Raw genomic sequence first — 18,202 nt, 5'->3', positions numbered from 1 at the left:
CGTATTGATAAATTATTCCAGTTTGATCGATTGGGGAGGACCACAGGACTTGTATTTAAACTACACAAAAGTAGGAATAGACTGGATGTTGGGCAGTCCTTCTTTTCCAGAGAGTAGTGAGCCTCTGGAATATGTTGCCAGCTGGTGTGGGGAGTGCTGACTCTCTGCGTCCCAGAGGGAGCTGGACAGGTTCCTGACTGGGGCAGAAATCGCATCATAGAGAAGGTAAGTGGTTTTACAGATGACACATGGGCAATGTGATGCGATTGGCCAAAGTTCCCACCCTGATTGCTACGTCAGGAGCTCCAGTTTCCAGGCTCTCAGTCAGGACCCAGTGTAGCATCAGCACAGGTAAGTCTGGTGTCATCAAGTGTACTTACTGAAACTAACGGGCGTGGACAAAGGTCAGGACTTGAAGATGAGGGGACAATCATTTTTTAAGTATTTAAAGCAACTTCCTGACACAAGGAGCCACTCAGCTCTGACTCAGCAGCTTTCTGGGGGAGGGATGCAGGCAGCCCCGAGGATGTCCAGCCTCTGCCAGTGATTCCAGCATGTTTGGCAGGGGATGGCATAGATTCACCTCCACGCTGCTCATTGCCCAATGATCAAGTCAACTTTGGTGGAGTCGGCAGTGGAATTCTGCAGCAAACTGATCATCAGCCTCGATTGGGTTTTCAGGGGCTCCCAGTCGAGGCTGACACATGGACAATAGTCAAATGGGTGAGATACCACAGATCACCTGGGACACATGGAACTGGTATCCTAGCAACAGGGTCTTCAGAAGAGGATGGGAGAAAATTAGCAAAAAGCCATCAGTCTGATTGTTTTTTCAGGAGATACAGGATAATCCTTGGAAACTGCAAACCAGAAAAACACTAAAGGATCTGGAACATCACCTCAATGCATTCGATGAAGAGGTGAATTATCGTAAGTTGAGAGTCTGAGGTCGATCACTATTTGCTCCCTGATTGCTCAGTGAATAAATACACTACCTGCTGAGTTATTGAACCAGACTATTCAGCAAGATCCCAGGTTCATTCCAGACAGTTTTGGATTGGCTGATTTCCACTAGGTGCCAGTAGGCGTCTGACAATTGGCCTCAATGTCCATAGGGTTAGGAAGAATACAAGATAGCCAGGGTTCTCATTGCTAATTGTTATTGAGTGACCCAGCTGGAAAATGCCCAGACATGGGCAGGGTTAGATCCAGTCGCGATGAAATGTCTGGTCTTATTCAGAAAGAATGACCAATAGAGCAGAGATCTTTGGACAATCTTGCAGAATACTGTCCAGTCACCTCTGGGATGTGGGTTCAAATCCAGCCAGACCAATGGATAAAAACCACTCTCTGTAGCTTCTATGAGACTTACATGAAATGAATCTGAAGCAGTGCACAGTGGGTCTGAATTCCACACTAATTGGCTCTAAATTAGCCAATCATACTCAGAGACCGCAGAATGGTTGATGTGGGAAATGGATAAATGACTCACTAGTACATTACGGGGGTTCTGTTTGAAGCACAATATTGGGGCAGTGTAGAGGGAGCTTTATTCTGCATCTAACCTGTGCTGTACCTGCCCTGGGAGTGTTTGATTGGGCAGTGTAGAGGGAGCTTTATTAAGAACATAAGAAATAGAAGCAGGTGTCGGCCATGCGGCCCCTCGAGCCTGCTCCGCCATTCAGTCTGACCATGGCTGATTTTCGACCTCAACTCTACTTTCCTGCCCGATTCCCATATCCCTTGATTTCTCTAGAGTCCAAAAATTTATCTCAGCCTTGAATATACTCAACAAGTCAGCATCCACAGCCCTCTGGGGTAGAGAATGCCAAAGATTCACAACCATCTGAGTGAAGATATTCCTCCTCATCTCAGTCTTAATTGGCCGACCCTTTATCCTGAGACTATGCCCCCTAGTTCAAGACTCTCCAGCCAGGGGAAACAACCTCTCAGCATCTACCCTGTCAAGCTCTCTCAGGATCTTATATGTTTCAATGAGATCACCTCTCATTCTTCTAAGCTCCAGAGAGTATAGGCCCATTCTAAGCAATCTCTCCTCATAGGACAATCGTCTCATCCCAGGAATCAATCTAGTGAAATTTCGTTGCACCGCCTCTAAGGCAGTATATCCTTCCTTAGATAAGGAGACCGAAATTGTACACAGTGCTCCAGGTGTGGTCTCATCAGAGCCCTGTACAATTGTAGTAACACTTCCTTACTCTTGTACTCCAACCCCCCTTGCAATTTGCCTTCCTTGTCGCTTGCTGTACATGCATGCTAACATTTTGTGTTTCTTTCACGAGGACACCCAAATGTCTCTAACTACCGACATTTAATAGTTTCTCACCATTTAAAAAATATTCTGTTTTCTATTCTTCCTACCAAGTGAATAACCTCACATTTCCCCACATTATACTCCATCTGCCACCTTCTTGCCCACTCACTTAACCTGTCTATATCCCTTTGCAGACTCTTTGTGTCCTCCTCACAGCTTACTTTCCCACCTAGCTTTGTATCATCAGCAAACTTGGATACATTACACTCGGTCCCCTCATCTAAGTTTATTCTGTATCAAACCTGTACTGTACCTGCCCTGGGAGTGTTTGATGGGACAGTGTAGAGGAAGCTTTACTCTGGATATGTAATTGTGCGATTGAGTCATGAAAACAGCATGAGATTGGTATTCCAAATCCTGCCTGTTGGAAAGGTACATTCACTGGGCAGTGTTGTGTAAAAAGAGCTGGAATTCCTCTTATCTGTGAATCTCTTTTTCTCTCTCTAACTGATAATATAATACTTATTCTTCTAAAGTCCAACATTTTAACATCAGTGGGGATCTTGCCGGTTTGCACACACTGAATGGGGAAACGGATACGGGTGATGTTGAAGGAATCTACACTATCAACATTGGGTCAAGATCTTGCAAGGAACTCAAAGAGGAGCACGGATTGATGGAAGGTAACATTCAGTCAGTTTGAGAAAGATAAGAGAACTATGTTAAACATTAACCCAGGGGTTAAATGCTGGCCTTTCAACTCTGACCTGAGTTGAAATCTGGACTGCAGGAATATGTGTTATTGTGTTTTAGATACCCTCCTTTTACCTCTTTGACCTGGGATCAAAATTGGCCCGAAAAACCAGGATATGCTGTGTGTTGGACCCTATCCTGTCACCTCTGTGGCCTGGGTTCAAATCCTTCTCAGACTGATGAGATGGAAATGTTCCTCTCTGCTGATCTATTGACCCTGTGTAAAGTGACTCTGTTTCTCGTGCGCTCGTTCTCCACCACATTCCGGCCACAGTTTGGCATGAAACTGGCAATTTCATTCACTTGGCTTGTTTCAAAAAATGGAGAACTGTCACATAGCACAATACAGGGTGTTCTTCTAATGTACTGAGGCATATTATTGTGGCAGGTTAGAGGCAGTTAATGGAGGGAGCTTTACTTTGTATCTAATCCATGCTGTACCTGCCCTGGGAGTGTTTGATGGGACAGTTTAGAGGGAGCTTTACTCTGTATCTAACCTGTGCTGTTCCTGCCCTTGGTCTTGAATTTTCTCCCATTCTCTCCTGTTTCCCAGGATCGGTCCCACTGATGCCTGTTTACATTTGGTATCTTGCCTCAGTGTCTACTTTTCATGTGTGGGCATTGAGAGTGAGTGACAGTGGACTATTTGACTGAAGGGCATCACAGTGGTTCTCTCCTGATTTCATGCACTTACACTTTCCAGCAGGTGTCACTGATCAAGAGCAGGAACCCTGACTGATTTCCCCTCTCTCTAACCCAGGGGTCACTGGACAGTGATCAGGAGCAGGAACCCTGGCTGATTTCCCCTCTCTCTAACCCAGGGGTCACTGGACAGTGATCAGGAGCAGGAACACTGGCTGATTTCCCCTCTCTCTAACCCAGGGGGTCACTGGATTATGATCAGGAGCAGGAACACTGGCTGATTTCCCCTCTCTCTAACCCAGGGGTCACTGGATTATGATCAGGAGCAGGAACCCTGGCTGATTTTCTACTCGGCAGGCCAGTGACACTGGGACCAGTTGCTGTCCCTGACTGTGAACAGCCATCTCAGCATAGAGCAAGGATCAACCTTAGACCTTCCTGGTTTATATGGCATTGACTCTGCCCATGGAACAGCTATTAATGGGAATATATCTATTGAGTACCTTTTATTGAGATTTCTTATTTGAGTTCTCAGATATAACATCAAAAGTAGTTCATATTTGTCTTTGAAATCAAATGAGGGTTTGTTAATTGCACCTTGAAATGGCAGGCGTGTGTCCTTTGCTTTTGTGAGTGTGGATGTGGCTGTTGCCGGGATCATTCTCAGCTGCGATGCCCCTCATGAAGAGTATAACCTCAGAACACGTGGCCTAGGCTCACGTGAATGGTAATCTGTAACTGGTGCCTAGAGAGCTGATACCCGCTTTGCAATGTTTGAAAAAATTTGGGAAAGAAAGATAATTCATCTTCCTGTGTATAAATTGTCTAATTATGTACGTTAACTTGGAATTGATTAGTTCATGTGTCATCTGCAAATTCGGAAATTGTGCCCTGTACACCCAAGTCCAAGTCATTAACATATATCAAAAAAAGCAGTGGTCCTAGTACTAACCCCTGGTACCTTCCTCCAGTCCGAAAAACAACCGTTCACCACTACTCTCTGTTCCCTGTCACTTAGTCAATTTCGTATCCATGCCACTGCCCCTTTTATTCCACGGGCTTCAATCTTGATGTTAAGCCTATTATGTGGCACTTTATCAAACACCTTTTCAAAGGTCATATACACAACATCAACTGCGTTGCCATAATCTACCCTCTCTGTTACCTCATCAAAAAACTCTATCAAGTTAGTTAAACACAATTTGCCTTTAACAAATCCGTGCTGGCTTTCCCTAATCAATCCACACTTGTCCAAGCGACTGCTAATTCTGTCCCGGATTATCGTTTCTAAAAGCTTCCCCACCACCGAGGTTAAACTGACTGGCCTGTAGTTGCTGGGTTTGTCCTTACACCCTTTTTCAGACAAGGGTTTGGAAGATTATGGCCAGTACCTCCGTAATTTCCACCCTTACTTCCCTCAGCAACCTAGGGTGCATCCCATCCGGACCAGGTGACTTATCTACTTTAAGTACAGCTAGCCTTTCTAGTGCCTCCTTTTTATCAATTTTTAGCCCATCCCGTATCTCAACTACATCTTCCTTTGCTGAGACTCTGGCAGCATCTTCTTCCTTGGTAAAGACAGGTTCAAAGTACTCATTTCGTACCTCGGCCATGCCCTCTGCCTCCATGAGTAGATCTGCTTTTTGGTCCCTAATCGGCCACATCCCTCCTCTTACTACCCGTTTACTATTTACATGCCTGTGGAAGACTTTTGGATTCCCTTTTATGTTGGCAGCCAGTCTATTCTCACACTCTCTCTTTGCCCCTCTTATTTCCTTTTTCACCTCCCCTCTGAACTTTCTATATTCACCTTGGTTTTTACTCGTGTTATCACCTGACATCTGTCATACGCCCTTTTTTTCTGTCTCATTTTACTCTATCTGTTTTGTTATCTAGGGAGCTTTGATTTTGGTTGCCCTACCTCTGCCTCGTGGGAATGTACCTAGACTGTACCCGAAACCTCTCCTCCTTAAAAGCCGCCCATTGTTCAATTACAGTTTTGCCTGCCAATCTTTGATTCCAATTTACCCGGGCCAGATCTGTTCTCATCCCATTGAAATTGGCCCTCTTCCAATTGAGTATTTTTACTTTAGAGTGGTCCTGTAGTTCCCTGTTTTCTCTCTCCCTCCTTTCTTGAATAGCGGGGTTACATTTGCCATCTTCCAATCCGCTGGGACTGTTCTAGAATCTAGGGAATTTTGGAAGATCACAACCAATGCATCCACTATCTCTGCAGCCATCTCTTTTAGAACCCTCGGATGTAGGCCATCAGGTCCAGGGGATTTATCAGCTTTTAGTCCCATTAATTTCTCTAGTACTTTTTCTTTACTAATATTAATTACTTTAAGTTCCTCATTCTCATTAGCCCCTTCGTTCCCTACTATTTCTGGTATGTTTTTGTGTCTTCTACCGTGAAGATAGATACAAAATATTTGTTTAACATTTCTGTCATTTCCTTATTCCCCATTATAATTTCTCCTGTCTCAGCCACTAAGGGACCCGCGTTTACTTTCACTAATCTCTTCCTTTTTACATACTTGTAGAAGCTTTTACAATCTGTTTTTATATTTCTTGCTAATTTACTCTAATATTCTATTTTCTCCCTTTTTATCAAGTCTTTGGTCATCCTTTGCTGGAATCTAAAACTCTCCCAATTCTCAGGCTTACTACTCTTCTTGGCAACATTATAAGCCTCTGCTTACACTATCCTAAAGTTCTTTAGTTAGCCACGGGTGGATCACTTTTCCCGTGGAGTTTTTATTTCTAAATGGAATGTATATTCGTTAAGAATTTTAAAATATTTCTTTAAATGTTTGCCATTGCTTATCTACCATCAAACCTTTTAATCTAATTTCCCAATCTACTTTAGCCAACTCGCCCCTCATCCCTTTGCAATTGTCTTTATTTAAGTTTAAGACTCTCATTTCAGACTTAGGTATGTCACTCTCGAACTCAATGTGAAATTCTATCATATTATGATCACTCTTCCCCAGAGAATCTTTCATCACAAAGTCACCATATTTATTTCCATTTGTGATGCGCCTGGAGATGATTTTAAACATTAATGCCGTTGTATCAGTACAAGTCATTATTGAAAGTAAGTTGAGTCCCTTTGGCGCCAACTTAGCCCAAGGTGACATGACTGGTGATGGCAAATTGAAACTGAGCCAATCCTCTATGGCTGACTTGGCAATGGACAGGGGAATGGGACTGAGAGGAGAGCTCTTTCAGAGAGAGGGCACAGGGGCGATGGGCCGAATGGGGAAAGGACAGGCGAATGGGACTGAGAGGAGAGCTCTTTCAGAGAGAGGGCACAGGGGCGATAGGCTGAATGGGGAAAGAGCAGGGGAATGGGACTGAGGGGAGAGCTCTTTCAGAGAGAGGGCACAGGGGCGATAGGCTGAATGGGGAAAGGGCAGGGGAATGAGACTTGCCTCTCCCGAAAATCGCTGTCCACTTAATGTGATAACGAAAATAGCCCCCATTGTGTCAATGCAAGTTGATGCTGCTTATTCAGCAGTGTGATGGTTCAACATACATTCCTTGTGTCTTGTATTTAACACAGATGGTATCTACAAATTGATTAACCATAATGGTGTAACTTTCCACACATTCTGCGACATGACCACTGATGCTGGTGGGTGGACACTGGTCGCAAGTGTCCACGAGAACAATATCTTTGGGAAGTGCACTAATGGAGACCGCTGGTCCAGCCAACAAGGGAATGATGCCCACAGGCCAGGAGGAGATGGGTCATGGTCCAATTATGCAACATTTGGGGCAGTGGTAGGAGCAACCAGTGATGACTACAAGGTGAAGTGTATCTATCCAAATATCTTTGAATGCAATAACCGGAACAAACCCAACAATAACACAACACAGAACATAATAAAAATTGAGATGATGTTCAGAGAAGTTTCTGGGACTCTGTGGCTAGCCTCTGTTCATTCTTTCTCTTTACAGATTCTGACTGATCTGTCTGTTTCTAATATTTCTAATTTTCATTTTTATTTTATACTTAAAATATCAGATGTTCTGGACCAGGTGAACCTAGACTCCACAGTGGTGTCATAATTAACTCGAGAATGTACCCATAATATGGGAATGACCCTGACACCAGCCCGGTGGGGGGGTGGAGGGGGGCAGCAGGTGAGTGTCTATAAGTCTCTCCATTCCGCACTTAGGGTGGCAGAGTGGAACCCAAGGAAAATCCATGCTGTACCTGCCCTGGGAGTGTTTGATGGGACAGTGTAGAGGGAGCTTTACTCTGTTTCTAACCCGTGCTGTACCTGCCTTGAGAGTGTTTGATGGGACAGTGTAGAGGGAGCTTTACTCTGTTTCTAACCCGTGCTGTACCTGCCTTGAGAGTGTTTGATGGGACAGTGTAAAGGAAGCTTTACTCTGTATTTCAGAACCAGAGGCGAGATAAGGAGAATTTTTTTACGCAGCAAGTTTTTATGATCTGGAATTCATTGCCTGAAAGGGCGGTGGAAGCAGATCAGTAATAACTTTCAAAAGGAAATTGGAGAAATACTTGAAAAGGACAAAATTGGAGGGCTATGGGGAAAGAGCAGGGGAATGGGTCTAATTGGATAGCTCTTTCAAAAAGCCGGCACAGACACAATGGGCCGAATGGCCACCTTATGTGCTGTATGATTCTTTGATCCTACTTACAATGCGCGCCCAAGCTATGTTTCTGTCCTTGTCGTTACGCATCTTCTGCCTGCAACAGAAGTTCTTAAAATGAAAGTTTATTGTCTGCAAAATGTAGGGTACAGCTGAGCATGGAGACATCCTTTGTGGGGAGTGTCTCAGGTACTCCAGGACCTTCTCTGGTCAACCTGATGTAAGGCCCACAACTCTTTCCCACTACTCTCAGTGATTGACGCTGTTGCATTGGTGATTAATGAGCTTTGATGTCAGTTGTACTGGGTCCTGACTTTGATATTCTGGTGGTTTTGGTGCAGTCATGGCATTGCCTTCTGCTTCTTACAAGCTCTCAGTAATTTTGTGTTTCTTTTCCAACAGAACCCAGGCTATTACGATATTCCTGCCTCGGATATCTCTGTGTGGCATGTGCCCAACAAAACACCCTGGAGATCTTGGCAAAGTTCAGCAATTCTCCGCTACCATACAGAAACAAAACTTCTTCAAAAACACGGAGGAAACTTGTTCCAGTTGTTCCAGGTCAGCATTTCACCACAAGGTCGCAAGATTGGTTCAGGTGTAGCATAGACTACCACTGTGCTAAGTGGGATAGTTTAAGTACTGATCTAGTAGCCCAAAACTGGACATCCATGAGGCACTTTGGGCCACCAGAAGAATTGTATATCACCACAAGCTGAACCTCAGGGCCCAGCATGTCCTTCACTCCTTGATCACCATCGAGCCGGGAAAGAAGCCTTAGCTCAATGGGGAGGGTATTCCAGGAGCATCACCAAACAAACATTAGAATGAGAATCCAACCTAGTGAAGCAACACTGGTTCAGCCACAACTGAAGTATTGTGCCTAATTCTGGGCACCAGACTTTCGGAAGGATGTGAAGGCTTTAGAGAGGGTGCAGAAAATATTTACTAGAATGGTTCCAGGGATGAGAGACTTCAGTTATGTGGAGAGACTGGAGAAGCTGGGATTGTTCTCCTTAGAGCAGGGAAGGTTGAGAGGAGATTTGATCGAGGTATTCAAAATCATGAAGGGTCGAGACAGAGTAGGTAGAGAGAAACTGTTCCCATTGGCTGAAAGGTTGAGAACCAGAGGGCACAGATTTAAGGTAATTGGCAAAAGAACCAACAAAAGAACATGAGGAATAACTTTTTTACACAGCGAGTGGTTATGATCTGGAATGCACTGCCTGAAAGGGTGATGGAGGCAGATTCAATCATGGCTTTCAAAAGGGAATTGGATAAATACTTGAAGGAACAAAATTTGCAGGACTACGGGGAAAGGGCGGGGGAGTGGGACTAGCTGGATTGCTGTTGCAGAGACCTGGCACGGGCTCAACGGGCCGAATGGCCTCCTTCTGTGCTGTAACCATTCTATGATTCTATGAATCTAACAACACGACTACCTGCACCAATGACAACAGGCTTTAGACAGCTCCTCCTGGCCCACAAGGAAACAAATCAACATGAAAAATGACTTCCCTCTCTGGACCTGTTCTGGCCCCAGATTTGCTTGCAGGAAGCGACAACATTATCGGAAGCCATGACATCATCGGAAGCCACAACATTATCGGAAGCCATGACATCATCGGAAGCCACAACATCATCGGAAGCCATGACATCATCAGAAGCAATGACATCATCGGAGCCTGATCTGCATATTTAGAGAAGGACCCTGCTGCCTTCCAGCAGGCGTCTTGCTGAGCAGCTTAAAATTGAAATCCACAGGCAGGCAATGGGGTCAGAGGGTAAGTCACGGCAGCCATTTTGACTGCCTGCCTGGTTTCTGTAGGGTTAAATCAGTCATTATCTCTTTCACCATCAGCAGTGTTGGGATCACCAATACCAGAAGCTTAACTGGATCAGTCACATCAACACCTTGACTACAAGAAGAGGGTACTCTGCAATGATTGGCTCATCTCCTGACCTCTTAAAACTCCTATCAGGAACCTGTGCACAGCTGCAGAAAACCTACAAGGAAGGCCATGCTGCCACCAGAAACATCATCGAGAAAACAATCGGTGTCCTCAAGCAACGCTTCCGCTGTCTGGACCGTTCCAGAGCAGCACTGCAGTAAACCCCTGAGCTGATTCATGTGGTCTGCTGCTTAACTTCGCGATAATGAGGCACTAGCCCGTACCGCCATCTGAGCAGTAAGAGGAGGAGGATGAAGAGGAGGAAGAAGAGAATGAGGAGGAGGAGCAGCAGCATGAGAAGGAGAATGAAGAGGAGGAAGAGGAGGAGAACAAGGAGGAAGAGGAAGAGGAGGAGGAGGAGAAGCATGAGGAGATAGAGGAGGAGTTGGAGCAGGAGCAGCACAAGGAGGAGGAGGGTTATCCTGTGAGGAGAGATTGAGTAGAATGGACCTATACTCTCTGGAGTTTAGAAGAATGAGAGGTGATCTCATTGAAACATATCAGATTCTGAGAGGGCTTGACAGGGTAGATGCTGAGAGGCTGTTTCCCAGGCTGGAGAGTCTAGAGCTAGGGATCATAGTCTCATGATAAGGGGTCGGCCATTTAGGACTGAGATAAGGAGAAATTTCTTCACTCAGAAGGTTGTGAATCTTTGGAATTCTCTACCCCAGAGGGCTGTGGAAGCTCAGTCATTGAGTATATTCAAGGCTGAGAGTGATAGATTTTTGGAATCAAGGGATATGGGGATTGGGCGGGAAAGAGAGGTTGAGGTTGAAGATCAGCCATGATCTTATTGAATTGGGGAGCAGGCTCGAGGGGCCGTATGGCCTACTCCTCCTCCTAATTCTTATGTTCTTATGAGGAGGAGGAGGAAGAGGAGGAGGAGCAGCTCGAGGAGGAGGAGGAGGAGCAGGAAATGCATCGACCACCAGTGCCTCTAACTGCCAGAGCTCTGAGAGAGCAACTCATCCAAGAGTGCCTCACCTAAACCATCCCTCCCATCTCCAATACACCAACAGTACCACAATCCATATCACCACCATCTTTGCTACAACCATGCCATTGCCCTCCTTCAGTCGAGCCTTATGGGTCTTGCCGTCATTCACTACAAATATTAACACCAACACCAAATCCAGAAAATAAAAGAATCCAAGAACTCAATTCCATCTGTGTATAATATTTAATGGGAATAACCAAGAATCACCCTTGTGCAACCCTTTAGTGCCTATCTTGTGTGCTAGTTCACCTCTCCTAATGCACCTACAAAGTGTTTCCCCAGTGGCTACAGCGTGGAAGGTTCCACCGAGGACACCCCTGTCAACACTGGTCCCCAGAGACAAGATTTCAACTGTCTGAGCTTCCATGGTAACTGCCAACAGAGTCTCCATCATGGTGGGCATCACTGTCGTGCTCATGGAGCTTGCCGCTCGGTCCACGTTAGACAGAATGGTCTCCATGCTCTGCGCAAAACCTTGACACGAGTTGGAGCTGGACTCCTCCGTGCTCTAAGCCATTATGGGCAAGCTCGCTTGCAAGCTTCCCAGTGCACCCAGCATTTCCTGGTATACGCCCATCAGTTCCTGAGAGACACACAATAAGCTACATCTTATCATTCCAAGAAACATCCATTTACACCTGCTTTCAGCTTCATGTCCTTCAGCCACCCTTCTATCTGAAACCATGGACCTTTGAGTTTTTAGTTATGGACTTTGTTTTACCGTTTCAGAGATACCCCTTGGAATACGACAAAGGCAAATGTCCACTGAACAATGGCCCTTCATCACCTGTCGTTTTTGACTTTGGGAATTCAGAAGTTGTCTCACGTTTCTATGCACCACTCACTCAAAGTAAGTATTGTGTCCATAGGGTTCATTGGAATTGACCAATGTTACATATATTCAATAAAATGGCCAAGCTATAAAGACCTGATATGAAACAAGTTACCAACAACACCCAATAGAATGCACAGATCACCATGGGAGCAAGCTCTGAATATTTAATTAACAGCGTGAATTTCTGTGGTTCCTTTAACGTAGTAAATCATCCCAAGATACTTCATAGAGGCATAATCAGACGAAAATGGACACTGAGACAAAAAAGGAGACATTAGGAGAGGTAACCAAAAGCGAGGTCAAAGACATTGGTTTTAAGGAGGGTCTTAAAGAAGGAGAGGGATGTAGAGAGGTGGAGTGATTTAGGGAGGGAATTCCAGAGCTTAGGGCCTAGACAGCTGAAGGCACGGTCGCCAATGATGGGGTGAAGGGAAGGCGGGGTTACGCAAGAGGCTAGAGTCGGAGAAACGCAGAGTCGGATGTCGGGGCGGGGGGTGATAGGGCTGGTGCAGGTTACAGAGATAGAGGGATGAGGCCATAGAGGGATTTAAACACAAGGATGAGAGTTTTAAGTTGGAGGCATTGCGGAACAGGAGCCAATGTAGGTCAGTTAGCACAGGGTGCTGGGTGAACAGGACTTAATGTGAGAGAGGATATGGCCAGCAAGGAAGGGAGCTGGAAGATGCAGGCTGGTGACAATATTCAGCTCCTCCTGTCACCAATACATGCTTCAGGTTGTACCTTATTGTGTAAGGAAGTGAAAAAGGAAATAAGAGGGGCAAAGAGAGCAGGGAAAAGGGGGGAAGGGAGGGGAGGAAAGAATTCAGAAGTGGTCTCACCAATGCCCTGTACAACTGTAGCAAAATATCTCTACTTTTATATTCCATTCCCCTTGCAATAAATGACAACATTCCATTTGCCTTCCTAATCACTTGCTGTACCTGCATACTAACTTTTTGTGATTCATGTACCAGGACACCCAGATCCCTCTGTACCTCAGAGTTCTGCAATCTCTCTCCATTTAAATAATATGCTGCTTTTCTATTCCTCCTGCCAAAGTGGACAAGTTCACATTTTCCCACATTATATTCCATCTGCCATATTTTTGGCCACTCACTTAACCTATCTATATCCCTTTGCAGACTTCTTGGGCTCAATTTTCCCTGGAAATTGCGGGTGTGTTGGAAGCGGGGAGGGCTCCGAAAGTTGGGGAAATCCCGTTCAGGTTCGGAACCCAGCTCCAACCTGCAGACTTCCGGGTTCCCCGCTGAGGTGTCTGGGTGTGCGCGCGCCTTCCGACTGCGGAAGTCCCACCGGCAATTAAAGCTGGCGGGATGATACTTTACACAGTTGTTGAGATAGTTTAAGTAGTTGAACTACTTAATTTTCTCCACTTTGAGGCAGGGGTGTGATTTTGAAGCATCTTCAGCGTGATTCCCGTGCTGTGGGAAACACTCCCTGTTGCAATGGACGTGTTTCAGCCAGCAGCCAGAGAGACATTCAAATGCTTATTTGACAGATGGGGGGAAAAGGTCACTTATTGCAGCAGGGCACTCAGTCCTTTCAGACAAAGTTTTGGCTGCAAGATCTTTGTGTTTAAACTGAAAATTCTTACTTTCCACTCAAAATTCTTCTGTTCAAACATATTTAACTACTTTGCGGACCCCCTCGAACACAGACCGTCGAGGTGGGGGGCACCATGGCTGCATTCACCAGTACATCCGAGGATGAGCAACAGCACCAGCCTCACCAGGCACGGCGTCCACCTCCGCCACTTGGAGCTCCACAATGCAGTGCTGCGCCACACACACCTGCACAACAGCACGGAGGGCAACAACAGAGAGCGAAGTCACAGGAGGCACTTCCCTCGCCAGGATCAACAGACCGAGGCTCAGCTTCCTGGACCTCTCTGAGGAGCAGTGCAGACGGAGGCTCAGAGTCAGTTGCCAGGTAGTCACAGACATCTGCAGCCTCCTTCATGCCGAGCTGCTCGTGGCTGGGCCGAGCAGCATCTCCTTACCTGTCGCTGTCAAAGTCACCACTGCCCACAACTTCTTCACCCCTGGATTGTTCCAGGATGCCACCAGGGACATCGCTGGGGTCTCTCAGTCATCTGCACACAAGTGCATAAGGTCACTGACGGCTTGTTTCACAGGGCCACGCAGTACGTCAACTTCCCCATGGATGACCTCAGCCAAACGGAGAGGGCAATGGGATTCCACTCCATGGCTGGCTTCCCACGGGTGCAGGGTGCAATCAATTGCACCCATATAGCAATACGAGCACCTCCGCACGATCCAGGACTGTTCATCAACAGAAAGGGGTATTACTTCAACGGCATTACCATCACCGAATCCCCCACCACCAACATCCTGGGGGCCACCACTGACCAGAAGCTTAACTGGACCAGCCACATAAATACTGTGGCTACAAGAGCAGGTCAGAGGCTGGGTATTCTGCGGCGAGTGACTCACCTCCTGACTCCCCAAAGCCTTTCCACCATCTGCAAGGCACAAGTCAGGAGCGTGATGGAATACTCTCCACTTGCCTGGAAGAGTGCAGCTCCAACAACACTCAAGAAGCTCGACACCATCCAGGACAAGGTAGTCTGCTTGATTGGCACCCCATCCACCACCCTAAGCATTCATTCCCTTCACCACCGGCGCACCATGGCTGCAGTGTGTACCATCTACAAGATGCACTGCAGCAACTCGCCAAAGCTTCTTCAACAGTATCTCCCAAACCCACGACCTCTACCACCTAGAAGGATAAGGGCAGCAGGCACATGGGAACAACACCATCTGCACGTTCCCCTCCAAGTCACACACCATCCCGACTTGGAAATATATCGCAGTTCCTTCATCATCGCTGGGTCAAAATCCTGGAACTCCCTTCCTAACGGCACTGTGGGAGAACCGTCACCACACGCAGCAGTTCAAGAAGGCGGCTCACCACCACCTTCTCAAGGGCAATTAGGGATGGGCAAAAAATGCCGGCCTCGCCAGCGACGCCCACATCCCATGAATGAATAAAAAAAACTCCATCAACATTCAGCTCGTTTGTGACCACTGCAAAAGATTCCTTCACGTGTGCTCCAGATTCCCTCATCCTCCAGGAATCTAACATCCCGCCCCTCTTCCATACACCCTTAGGGGCTGGCTCCTCAGGGACAATGGATACCCCCTGCACACGTGGCTCATGACACCTCTGAGGAACCCCATCACCGAGCAACAGCGTCGATATAATGACAGCCACATCACCACCTGGTCTACAATTGAGCATGCTATAGGGCTGCTCAAGATGCAATTTAGGTGCCTTGATCATTCTGGGGGAGTGCTTCAATATGCACCAGACAGAGTGGGACGCATTATAGTAGTGTGTGGCACAACAGAGAGGGGTGCCGCTTGAGGAGGCCCCATCCATATCTGCCACCCACATTGAGGAGGAGGAGGAGGGGGAGGAGGATGAGCAGGAGAAACCCATGGGCAGAGCAGCGGCTCACCTGGCTGCTCGTGAGGCCAGGGAGTCACTGATATATGAACGGTTCTCCTAACATCAGACAGTGTGAAGAGTCCAGTTCTCACACCACCTGGATGCAGCAGCGCCCACACCAGCCCCCCACCTAAACCTGCACAAAACAGTCCTGCAACTACACATACACCCACTGTCGAGTGACCCAATGGGTGGCATCAAGTGTCCCCGTTCATGGTAAACCTCATGAAAGGGCCCGATTAGAAAAGCCAGTCAAGAATAACATGACCAACTGTCAAACACCCTTGTGCATAACCTCTGTGCTTACAAAACCTTCGCCTTTCTCTTCTGACTACTTCTACGTGGTGCATCCCCTGTGGCTGCAGCAGAGGTAGTGGCAGGTTGCTCTTGTTCATGCCCTGACCCATTAGATGCTTTTGGGCCTACACCCTCTGGGTTTCGGTGCCCATGAGGGCCCCTCCAAAGACTGCTCCACCTGCACCTGTGCAGGGGAAGACCCGGCCACTTGGAGAGGAGGCAGCATGGTGGGTACTGGTTGAGAGGGGGGCAACGGGTGAGCCGTGGGAGTGCTTTCAGTGGTGTCCCCACTTCCATGTCCCCTTTCGTCATCATCCCTCCCCTGGGCCAGGCCCACATCACTCCTACCACTCTGCTGGACAACAGTTTGGAGGGCATGTGAGCCTTGTAAGGCCAGTGTTAGTGTATCTGCCTGCCAGTTTAAGGCGGCAGAATGGTGTTCACTGTGAGTCCGAACGGCCGTTGTCAGGGCCTGAATAGACTCATTTGTGAGCCATGCTTGAAGCTCAATGGAGACTAGCCTTCTCTCCATCGCAGACATTCCCGCACTTACCCGTGACAGTGTCTCAAAGAGTTGCTCACGTCCCTGTGACATTATCTCAGAGATAGTTGAGTGAGTGGGCAAATACATGGCAGATGCAGTATAATGTGGATAAATGTGAAGTTATCCACTTCGGAAGGAAAAACAGAAAGGCAGAGTATTATTTAAATGGTGATAGATTGAGAAATGTTGATGTACAAAGGGACCTGGGTGTCCTTGTACACCAGTCACTGAAAGCAAACATGCAGGTGCAGCAAGCAGTTAGGAAGGCAAATGGTGTGTTGGCCTTCATTGCAAGAGGATTTGAGTACAGGAGCGAGGATGTCTTACTGCAATTATACAGGGCCATGGTGAGACCACACCTGGAGTATTGTGTGCAGTTTTGGTCTCCTTACCTAAAAAAGGATATACTTGCCATAGAGAGAGTGCAGCGAAGGTTCACCAGACTGATTCCTGGGATGACAGGACTGTCGTATGAGGAGAGATTGGGTCGACTCGGTCTGTACTCACTCGAGTTTAGAAGAATGAGAGGGGATCTCATTAAAACATATAGAATTCTGACAGAGCTAGACAGACTGGATGGAGGGAGGATGTTTCCCCTGGCTGTGGGGTCCAGAATGAGGGGTCACAGTCTCAGGATACAGGTTAGGACATTTAGGACTGAGATGAGGAGAAATTTCTTCACTCAGAGGGTGGTGAACCTGTGGAATTCTCTACCACAGAAGGCTGTGGAGGCCAAGTCACTAAATATATTTAAAAAGGAGCTAGATAGATTTCTAGACACAAAAGGCATCAAGGGGTATGGGGAGAGAGCGGGAATATGGTATTGAGATAGAGGATCAGCCATGATCATGTTGAATGGCGGAGCAGGCTCGAAGGGCCGAATGGCCTACTCCTGCTCCTATTTTCCATGTTTCTATATTCCCTCACGTCCCTGTGACACTATCTCAGAGATTCCCTCCTGTCCCTGTGACACTATCTCAGCGATTCCCTCCTGTACCTTTGCCACCATTCCACTCATGTAGGAGTTGGACTCCTCGACCCTCTGTGCGATTGTGCAGAGTGCGCATGGCACCTGATCTAGCACCTTGCAAATGTGCTGCTGCCCCTCGATCATTCTCCTTTTAAAGGATGGCCCCCTGGGTTCAGCATCTGCGTCCAGCTGAGCAGAGCCGGGAGAGGAGTGCTCCCCCCGACGCAGACTCTCCACAGCTGCCCGTGCCACCAGTGTCTGCTCGTGCTCACATGTATGTGGTAACTCACCAGTTGCCAACCCAACTAACTGAGGACTAGGACCCATCGAGGTGTGAGTATCTGCACTGGTGGATGGTTCGATAAGATGTGCACCCACAGAGGCTGGCAGGTCCTCTGAGGAATCGCCCTCTGCCGTCACAGCGGTCGCTGAAGGGCCCGTAAGAGAACAGAAGGCAAATTAAGCATCATCATAGATGTGTCATGTTGCGATGAGCATACTGAGGTGCTGAAGATGGCAAGGCAGGTTAACATCAATTCATATTGTGTGTGTTGAATGTTGAAGTTATGTCACCAGACGTTTGTCGGGTGCCAGTCTCAGCGTCCCCGACGGACAGGCACTCGAGGGTCAGCTCAGCTCCAGCTCCCCCTACACTGCGTGTGTGAGGACCACTATTTGTTGTGGCCCCCCTCCGGTCCTCGCCCTCTCCCGTGCATTCTGAACTCTCTTCTCCTGTAAGGGGAGAAAGTACAGACGCGTGAGGGAGTGATGGTGACGTGGCCAACCGATGAATGCATTGGTTTGGGTGCGGCTGACCGT

At 47.2% G+C, this 18,202-nt stretch overlaps 1 protein-coding gene across 1 annotated transcript in view; it reads left to right on the top strand.

Moving 5' to 3' along the window:
- Positions 1-248: 248 nt before the first annotated feature.
- Positions 249-18,202, top strand: part of LOC137334345 (intelectin-1a-like) — a 55,029-nt gene continuing 37,075 nt past the window's right edge. The window contains exons 1-5 of the mRNA XM_067999053.1: positions 249-351; positions 2,812-2,958; positions 7,236-7,483; positions 8,699-8,857; positions 11,975-12,095. Of these exons, the coding sequence (XP_067855154.1) occupies positions 249-351; positions 2,812-2,958; positions 7,236-7,483; positions 8,699-8,857; positions 11,975-12,095 (778 nt within the window). The remainder of the gene's footprint in view (positions 352-2,811; positions 2,959-7,235; positions 7,484-8,698; positions 8,858-11,974; positions 12,096-18,202) is intronic.

Source organism: Heptranchias perlo, chromosome 17 (genome assembly GCF_035084215.1).
Source record: "Heptranchias perlo isolate sHepPer1 chromosome 17, sHepPer1.hap1, whole genome shotgun sequence".
Taxonomy (NCBI): domain Eukaryota; kingdom Metazoa; phylum Chordata; class Chondrichthyes; order Hexanchiformes; family Hexanchidae; genus Heptranchias; species Heptranchias perlo.
Note: the sequence above shows the minus strand (reverse complement) of the source record. Positions and strands in the feature narration are given on the sequence as shown.